General features: G+C 39.3%; 1 protein-coding gene across 1 annotated transcript; it reads left to right on the plus strand.

Annotated features, from left to right (window-relative positions):
- Positions 1–4229: 4229 nt before the first annotated feature.
- On the plus strand, positions 4230–7620 carry LOC147633626 (uncharacterized). Its single transcript, XM_086805885.1, has 9 exons — positions 4230–4670; positions 4778–4867; positions 5021–5192; positions 5300–5461; positions 5643–5710; positions 5887–6067; positions 6735–6839; positions 7001–7158; positions 7280–7620. The coding sequence occupies exons 1-9, from the start codon at positions 4332–4334 to the stop codon at positions 7484–7486; spliced, it is 1482 nt and encodes a 493-aa protein (XP_086662011.1). The 5' UTR covers positions 4230–4331; the 3' UTR covers positions 7487–7620.
- The last annotated feature ends 2927 nt before the right edge of the window (positions 7621–10547 follow it).

Raw genomic sequence — 10547 nt, forward strand, 5'->3', positions numbered from 1 at the left:
TTGGCCTTAGCCCTCTAGCCCTATTTCTCCTTGTTGGCCCACGGCCTATAATGAATGGAATACAATGATGTTACTTGCGTAACAATATATCGACACTTATCTCGATGTGTTAATTTTGACGTAAATACCGTCGAAATTTACTCCCAAAAAAATCAGTTTCTTTGTTATTGATGTCGGTATAAACGTCAAAATGACTGATCCCTTATAGTGTGGGTACAGGAGTGGGCATAGCAAAAGAGACCATGGCTTAAGCGTGGACAACTTTGGAATTAGCCACCTAATTGCAAACAAAAATCAAAGCAGGTCAAAGAAAAATGATCACACAAAGTAGTGCCACAATGCTAGACTAAGAAAGCAGACCTCTTGAATGAGGAATAGGTGCTAGCGAGATGGAGCACATAGTGCATGAGCCAACAACAAGTGAGCATCACTTCCAAGCAACAAAGACCTCGCAAGTGTAAAGTATGCATATTCGATAAGTAAGGCATGCCATTAATACAAAGTGTTTTCCATGTGTGTAGGTGGGGTGCAAGTGGATCTTTGGAAAAAATATAGAGTTTAGACAACTTCACCTATGCAAATAGACACTACCACACAGTATATCTTGCCATAAATTGTGGATTGTAATGCATTAGACACAATGATAGCATTGATGCTAAAAATTGAATATCGAGGCTTTAACCACTTGTTGGAGACACTCAAGGAGGTCAACAATGGAAAAATGGCTTTGTTGGATGACAAGCCAATGGACAGTGTGTGCTAGATGATGGTGGCTTGCATTCCTTGTCAGTTGCAAGCACATGGGATGGGACATGTGGGTGCATGGAATATTGGCTCCATAGGTGAGACCACAAATATATTCCATGTTGTGACCCGTTTGTTGGCAGACGATGGTGTCATTATTCTTCTTGGGATAATGTCATCTTTACTACACCTTGTCATGACAAAGGTTGTTCGCAACATGATTTGTAGATCTCTAAAAAATAATTGATTTGCAGGCTGTTCATTGCAGGATGCCAATATTTGTCCAAGAGAGTAGAGAGGTATGTACATGTATCATGCTAGAATTTTTCTTGGATTACTCTTCCATGGTAACTTCGTTGCTACATATGGTAGCTTAAGGGTGTTAAATTTTCATTTCTCATCTCTATGTGCAGTTGCACGTAATGCACGTGCTCTTGTTTATCGCAATCATGGGGCATCTATTAACACCGGCTGGGAGGACTTTATGGTGGATGGCATTAACATGGAAGACTAGGTTTGGAATGTGGAGGGGAGACCCATGTGAGGTATTTATTCAACATGACTTGTATATTTCAACAAATGAATAATAAAGAAAATGTCAAATGTTATTTGGTGTTTTGGTAGGTGGCTTTCAGTGTGGAGAGAAGTTCTGGGAGAAGTTGATAGAGGACCTCTCCAAAGCAAGGAACACAATCCTCGACTGGGGGTTGGAGATTTGGCGGGACCGATGGTGCGGATGGGGTGTAGAATCGTGTGCCTTTGTGATGAAATGGAGGAAAGATATCTAAGACACAAAGTAGGTATTGTACCCTGCATTATTAATAGTTCAAAAACTCCAATTTCCAATAGTACCATGCATGCCATATTTTCATAATCACAATCTATGTTTTTGTTTCAATAGCCTACCACCAGCTTCCAGAAAGCTAGTGGTTTTGGATTTGAATGGAGTGATGTTGTATAGGTGTTTGAAGACTACAGGAGACGAGCTAGGCCTAGCCATCGATCTCGGACCTAATTGGGTGGTGTTAAGATCTAGCGTAGTAGAGTTCATGCTACAAGTTGCCCAAATATTTGATGTAGCTATTTGGAGCTCAATGCAAGAGGGCAAATTGCATCGTTATATGCAAATATTGAGGGATGAATACCTCAAAGGCCATGGCCATCAAGCCTTCTATGTCTTCCAATATAGCTAGAGAAAATGCATTGCAGTTCCTATAGAGGCAAGAGGGGGTAGGCCCGTATTCAAGAAATGCATCAATCAAATCCAATGGCCTCACTTTGATCCTAATGCGACATTATTTGTGGATGACAATATGGAGATAATGGTAGATATTCCCCCAAACACGTACATAATCTTGACCACATATAAGGAAACTTTGCTTAGAACTTCCTCCTTTCACAGTGATTGCCTTACATGAGACGATTAGTTGTCCATCGAGGGACACTCAGATTTTGTTTCACAAAACAAGTTAATGGAAGAACATTAAAAAAAGTAGTGCTAGCTTAGAGAGATTAATGTGAAGTAAAAATGGAATTTTGATTTAAACAAGGTTGAATGGATGTGTATGCATTAATTGCTAGTCGATAAAGAGAGAGATGTAATAATAATGTTGTTGAGAGCATGATTAACACACACACACACACACACACACACACACACACACTCACTCACACAGAGGTAATAATAATGAGAGAGAGAGAGAGAGAGAGAGAGAGAGAGAGAGAGAGAGAGAGAGAGAGAGGAATAAGTGTACTAAGAGTACTAGCAATTAGGTGGTGGTAAAAAAAGCTCACCTAAAATCTCGCTCAAAAAACTCGCTTTTTGCCCATCTCGCTATTGTCACCTTGTCTCTCTGATCTTCTCTGCTCGCGAGTTCAATATACAATGCATTAACCATCAAATATCTATGTGGCTCATGAATTTCCTAAAGCTATAGCAAATCTATGAAAGATTGCATATCATTTGGATGAGGAAAAGACAAAGATCACCTTCTTCACCACTATTTTAAAATATCTTCAAGAGCACTCAAAATTGTATAAATTGTGACTCATTCATCGAACATATGGAAAGCATAAGAATGTTTTACAAGGGGTGTGTAGGTGAGGTGATGCTCATTGAGCCATACCAAGGATGGCTACTCCTAGAGCTTTCGAAACTATGAGGAATGCATCCACAATGTTGTTTCCACAAGAAGGCTAAGTGCCTCATCACAACCATTTCATGGAATCACATTCATCCACCATAGTTGCCAACAACGTCATACAATGTTAGATGTTGCAGTTTGTGCATTACATAAGGGTTAACTCCTGCAAAATTTCAATCAAAGTTGATTGAAATTTCATGGAATCACATTCATCCACCACAATCACCAACAACATGACACAATGTTATATGTTGCAATCTTTGCATTACATAAGGCTTAATTCCTTGCAAAATTTCAATCAAAGTTGATTCTATCAAGACAGACCCCTCATGTCATAGCTTCTTGATGGAGATTTCCATGGATTTTTTATAAATGATATCACCAATTGAATCTTTGGCATAAGTTGAAGGTCCCGAGTGATTTATGATTTGATTAGTGGATTTTTGTATACAATTGTTTACTCTCCTCAAAAATCATAAAAATAAACAGAGGAGGGGTGCAAAAAATACTAGGATGTTGTGCCAACCACTCTAGAAATCTAAATGCTTAATTCGTTGAACGCAATAACGATAGAAGCAAGGTGTAAAGGGCCAATAATTTCAACAAGGATAAGTACAAGGAGACTATAAAAAGGCCAATGGTAATGGAAAAAGAACTAGGTCAGAAGCTAAAAGTTTTCTCCAGGAGAACACATACCAATGCACAAACTAATACATATGATTGCAATATTCATCCTTCCATTTCCAAACTAGAAGCAACAACTAGAATAGGCCAATGGTAATGGAAAAAGAACTAGGTCAGAAGCTAAAAGTTTTCTCCAGGAGAACACATACCAATGCACAAACTAATACATATGATTGCAATATTCATCCTTCCATTTCCAAACTAGAAGCAACAACTAGAATACAAAATAATGAGCTCTTTTGATGTACACTATGCATGCATTACGTGTTGGTAATAATAGATAATTGTAGCCTTAATAAAGAAGAAAGGCATCACCAAGTTGGTTATGAAAGGAGACTAATAGGTCCAATAATAGTTGGAGGGTCCCATAGGTTCTTTGTGCAATGGCAAACACTGTAAATCTAATTATAGGAAAGGCCGCAGCATTGTGAAAACGTAAGCCGTTCATGTGCTCGATTTGTCCGCAGTCAAGAGAGAGGGTGGCACTTTCCAAGTTCTAGAACATCACTGTTGCACCAGTCACCTGGGAATGTGAACAGGCCTGAGTATACCCACTTCATCGAGAGTTGCGACACTGGGGAGTCGGGACACCAGGGAGCATTCCTTATCCTAAGAGCTGCTTTGGGTTAATCGTCCTAATTGTCTCCTAAGTTGAGCGCATCCCCATTGTTCGACGCCTGCCTGGACGATCAGCCCAAGCTTAAAAGCAGGAGTGCAAAACTTGTAGCATAACTCATCTGATCTCGTACGATTATACCCATGGCAACTATGCCCGGCCATGTCACTCCACGCAGCTGCCAGCAGATTGTCGTTGTAGTGGTTTGTTCCATCACAGCATTAATATGTGCGCTGCCCACCTGCACGGCGCAGTTGGAATTCACAATAACGAGACCCCAAGACATCAACCCAAACGGAAGACTTGCGACCTGGATTAGCATTGTTGCCAATTCGCTACTTCCTCCTGGCAGCCCTGGCGTGTTTGTGGGCGCTATTCCAGCCGACGCTGTGGAGTCTGCATGCCGTTTGATAGAGTCTGGGCAATTATCTATCCAGGCAACGGTAACGGAAGGTGCATCCCAAAAAGAGCACACATTCCAGGTTCGAGAATTAGGGCCTTTCGACTTCGCTTCAATCAGCTTTTATGTGTTTCATGAAATTCAACGTTAATGTTGCAACGTGTAAGCGAAACGTGCTCGCGCGTGCAGGTTCAAGCGACTGGCGGCTGTGACGCTTCAAGCGCATCGCCACAGGGTGTGGAGCTGGTATACACAGATGAAAACGGCAGAAGCAACGCTGTGAGTGATCAGTGCAAATGGTTCTTAGCTTATTGGCATATGATACACTCCATCCATATCGGATGAAAGGCATTTTACCAGCCTTGCGCACAGTGATCTGGAACTCATTCTAATTACTGAAACTGATCTATAGCTGCAAATTATGTGTAACAGGTGGTGTGCGATGAGAATGCTCAGTCGCTGGGCTGCCAATTGTATACCACCGGCGACGACGTAAATATGTACCTGCAGGGGGCCATGCAGGCTCAGAATACTGCTAATGCATTAACGGGTGTTGGAGAAAGGAAGCTCCTCCAGGACGACACCCCGAATTGCTTCGATGCAGGTTCGCGCTCTCACACTCTCTGTGCCATTGTGGCTCTCTAGACTCTCCCACATACAAGACAAGACAGCCTAATAAAGACTAACTCTTTACCTGGACAATTCACACAGGTTTAGCGGGCGGGATTATAGGCGGTGCCGCTCTTTCTACGGAAATATGCCCTGGATTTAACATCTTAGGGGCTTTTTGTGCGCTAGGCGTGGTCTTCGTTTCCGCAATGGCAGGTGCAATAGCTTGTCAGCCTGTCTTGGCAGCTGTCCAGTGCTTTCCTGGTAAGGATGTATGAAGAAAATGCGTGGAAAATGCTACAACTCGCCAAGATTCCCTACACGTAAAACTAAAAATAAAGAACACGTGCATGTGCGCACGTGCAAGGGGACCATGAATCGATCCATTTCGAAGATTGATACTATATACCCCAGTACAATTCTAAGGTTCTACTCTTCCATTCAGGTGATTCCATGGTGATGATTGAAGCAGGACAACGTAAACTCATCTCCGAGCTCGCCATCGGTGACAAGGCAAGCAGCATAATAATTGTCATTGTTACACTAGTGTTATTGTTGGCTACTCCTATTTCACTAAGAAATGATCATGTTTAATATGCACTTTGTCCAGTGTGTACACACTTTGCCCTTGTGCGAGGATTATTTACTCACTAAAATTGGAACTATGTCTCTGTATTTGCATACACTAGGTTGGTGTCTGGCGATCAAACGGCCTCCTCCACTTTGACAGTGTCTATGCGTTTGGCCATGCTGATGCAAACTCGATTGGATTATTTCTTAATATTACATTAGCACCCTTGAATGAGTTTCCACCTGTTTGCACTAGGTGTTTATTGCTGAGTCCTGGACATTTCGTACCAACCACAACTGGTAATTAAGCATATTTATCTCAATTCTTTTGATTTTGACGATTGTAGTGGAGGATCATGGATTATGCATTTTCTCTCTCCGACTCTTAACTATGGTAACACAAATGTAAACCTTGCATAGTTAGATGGAAGCCTGAGCATAATCTATGATATTCCTTTCTCTGTGCAATTTCAAACTCAGAGATAAAATAATGTGCATGCATCACGTACGTGCATACATTGACAAAAAGTACTTTTTGCATTTCTTTAATCTTAGCTCATACGTAGGTAAGAGATATTCAAAATACATGTAAACAATGCTACAAGAATGGTTATCCTTCAATAAAAGACACTATGGAAATAGAATAGGCCGAGCATGATAATCAAACAAAGGTCTACACAACTAAACTATCCTTCAAAAAAACAAACTGTTGGGATAGACTTACCAATGCAATTAAGGGCAGAACCATAAAGATAATAAAACTATCTATGCAACAAAACTAGCTTATCATGTGAAAAAGTGTAGCCACATGGCTATGCAACACGATGACACAAAATGATACCCATTCAAGTAGAGTTGTGCACCAACTTTACAACCATTTGGCGCACCATTTCATTGCTCCATATTAGCCTTTGCTTGACACTTGTAACCATTAGGAAGAATCAATGTGTGCAATTACATTTTGCAGGCAATGGGACGATTTTATTCAAGCGAGCTCAAGGCCTAGAACTCGGTGACAAGATGTGGGCTACAACATGTAACAAGCATGGTCTTTCCCTCTTTCAAGTCACAAGTAAGTGAATACATTCTTTTATGAGCGTTCAAATGCTAGAAACTCCGAACGTCATTTACTCATTTTGAATTGATGTGGGAATAGAATCAAATTGTGCTCATTACGCAAAGAAAGCATAGTTGAAGAATTCAATAACATATAATAGATTTAATTTTTGCTAGGATTGAGTTTCATCCACAAGAAAGGATTGTACAACCCATTCACTCTTGGCGGCACAATAATTGTTGATGATGTGGTCGCATCTACACATAGTGAGTGGTTTTTAGACAACCTTTTCTATGCCATGGGAAAAAGTCATTGGTTGCCTCATGCCTATCAGGTATGATTTACGTCTACCATTGTTAGATATATGCTACATTTTACTTTTCAAGGGCTCAACATTTCCTCGTATGATCTTCATGAGTCTCATGTAACCATAATTATTCATGATTTTGCACTAGGTGGTTCTTTCTCCAGTTCGAGCATTGTACCACGTATGTGGAAAAAATTTGTACCAATACTTATACCTCTATCTAGACAAGCAAGTGAACATATCACAATTTGGTACAGAATACGCAGGGATCATATCATTAACTATGGGTGCCACTTCTATTGCTATTGGTGGTGTGCTCATAAGACTGTTCACATTGAAAAAATATCATATCTAATATGTGGAAACATCAATTTGTGATGTTCTTTTATTGAACATTACAGCTTTGATCTCATCAATCAGGTGCCACAATGTCATGTGTTTCATCTAAACTTGAAGGCTCTTGAAATCCAAATAATTAAGACTTCCACTCTGGGGGGGTTTCCTATATTGTATAAAAACCTATGTATTGTGTGTGTTCAAGGCCTATATTTGAATCTTGCAAGTTTCTTAAATCAATACTTTCAATAATGGGGTTGACTTTGTATAAAACCCTAAATGTTCAAACCTTGTTTGTAAAAACCTTTTATGATGACTTTTTCATGAATAAAGTGTACACTTTTCTTATTCTAATTGTAATTTACTTCTAGTAATCCTTTTTATGGCACCCCTTTGTAAGTGAAAATGTGATAGAGATGAAATTTAATATGCCTTCTGTTGAACTCATCTAATAGTCGCCTTTTTTCCACCTATTAACTAGAGATGAAAAGTACAATATGTGTCACAATGAGAGAAGGGTGTCACTTGCCATAAGTAGAGAAATCGATGATTTGACTTCTTTGTTTGAGCAATATCGTGGGAGAGCTACACGAAGAATGTTTGGTTTGGTAACTAAAGTGAAAGAACAAGTATCATTTTGTTTTGTAAATGAAATGCCCATCCTTGAGAAACATGCAAGAGGAAGATATAAATCGAATCATTCTTTTATCAACCCATTGTTTTTTGAAGGAGGATAAAGAAACTATACATGGTCACAAAAGGACGGATTTCAAACCTCCAATTCTAATAGGTTCGCATTCCATAAGCTACTTTTTTAAATATAGATCATTGTTGGCACGTGTTTGCATTGTTCTAGAATGTGTCTCTCATTATCTTTTGTAAACATGAATTGCCTCACTACTTCTGAATCTTTTTAGTCTAACTCCTAGCTTCACTTTGTCACTACACTTTGCTCTGATGATGCTTCTTCTATTATAATGGGAGCGTTCCTACCGTGGCAATTTGTTTTTTGCCCAAGTTTGATGGAAATTCAAATACTAAGCAATAATTTAGATCACCGAGCTGGTTCACTCATCTCATGTTTATAGAACTGCTTCTTGTTGTTGTTCTGCAAGGAGCCTTTTTTTCTCATGTTATTTCTCTTCCTTTCCTCACATCGCATCCTTCTCCTTGTGCCTTGACTAGGCTTCTTAGCTTTCCTATCTCGCAACCTCTACCTTGTTCTCTTGGAAGCCTTAACGACCTGGACAACATGGCAATGATCATCGATTAGTGAACCACCATAATAACCAACAAAACATAGTGAAGCAAGAAAATAAAGGAAGACGATAAGGCTAACTTACCTACACCAACACAAAGGATTCAAGGAAGATGATGAGTGAAGCGAGTGAGCAAGAAAGGGACGGAATTTGGAAAGTGTGCACAAGAAGAAGACAATGAGTCCAACTTGAGTTAGGGAGGAATTTGGAAAGTGTGCACAAGAATAAGGAATAAGGCCACATGAATTGTTTGGCATCATATTCAAGGTTTGCCAGAGCAAGAGGTGTGAAATTTTGACTTTTTTTGCAGCTGACGCTTCTGTCCACTGGCAATACACATCAGCAAATTGAAAATGCCGGTGGCTCCCAATCGAATGGAATATGGCCTAAAATGATGAAAACAATTAATAGATCAAAGGGTGACGCTATTGTATTTGATGATGTGGATTATGAATTACAATGACCTTGGTATGCTAATCGCTCATATAGCAAGGATCTACATAGGAGACAAAAGAGTTGAAAAATCTCAAATGGTGTTGGATTAATAAAAGATCTTTGCACTTTCATAAATTGAGTATGATCAAAGCCATCCATTCTAGGGTGAATTTGGATACCAATTTCACCTAATTTCAATGCCTCAAAACCATTGTGCAATAGTCCCACAAGCTAGGATTCCATTTTTCAATGCTTTCTATTTTTTAGCACATTGAGAGAAAGCTATGAAGTGTGCCCTCGAATGAGTACGCAAAATTTTAGCACAACATTGAAGGCCCCTTAAACCATACCAGATGTTCTCATTTGAATGTGTCCTTTGGTTGAGGAGAAGCTCAGGTAGTGTACTTTGGTAAGATGACTTGGTTTCATATATGTGCATAACAAAATTTTGATGTCTTTGCATAAATTATTATAACATGTATTGTTAGTTCACATGCCTCACATACCACATAGAAATTGTAACTATTGAAAGATTGGATTATAAATCTTAATTCTTTGTTTTCTTAGTCTCATCTTGAAGATTGGAATGTATACTATTGCTTGGATACCAAGTTTGTCAAAATCCATTGAGAATTGTATAAGTTACTAGTTACCTATATATAAAAAAATGCCCTACACTCACCAAAAATGGCTAGACACAAGCTTGCATTTACCTGCATACATTTAGGAAAGAAACATGGTAGGATCTCAAAACATTGCGAATAGACTTGACAAATACATAATAGAGGTGATATAAATTTATGGAACAAAAATGATACGAGTCTAGAACTGTAGACAGATTCTCCAAAGCCGTTGGCAAGAACATATCGAGCAAATCTGTAAATGAGAAGTGTGAAAATCATAGTTCTTCCAATCACAAAAGACTGTCAAGCAATAGAGTGAAAAGAAAGTGGGAAAGAGGGAAGAGTCTTGCTTGCAGCTATCTTAACAGCAACACAAGGGAGAAGACACACAAGATGGAGGCTCAAGCTTTTTTCTTCTTACTTGCAAATGCCACACATCAATTATACATAAAAGAGGGGTATACCCAATATCTCTAACCTAGTCCATAGTGTGAACCCAAACCATACATACATGGAAATCTAACTATGCCACAACTACCTCACACAAAAATAGTTGTAATACAGTTGTTATTCGATGGTGATGTAATAGACACAACCAACCATGCTCGTGACATAAATGACAATCACCCATGCCAAGTGTCACATGTGTGGTGGAGCTTGATATCTCAACACTCCCCCTCAAGATCAAATCCAATTCTAGCACACCAAGTAAGCCTCTAAACCCACAAAGCTTTTAGGTACCTAATGCATGCATAAAGATATT

The sequence above is a fragment of the Cibotium barometz genome, chromosome 12 (assembly GCF_041138505.1).
Source record: "Cibotium barometz isolate CiBa-2024 chromosome 12, ASM4113850v1, whole genome shotgun sequence".
Classification (NCBI taxonomy): Eukaryota; Viridiplantae; Streptophyta; class Polypodiopsida; order Cyatheales; family Cibotiaceae; genus Cibotium; species Cibotium barometz.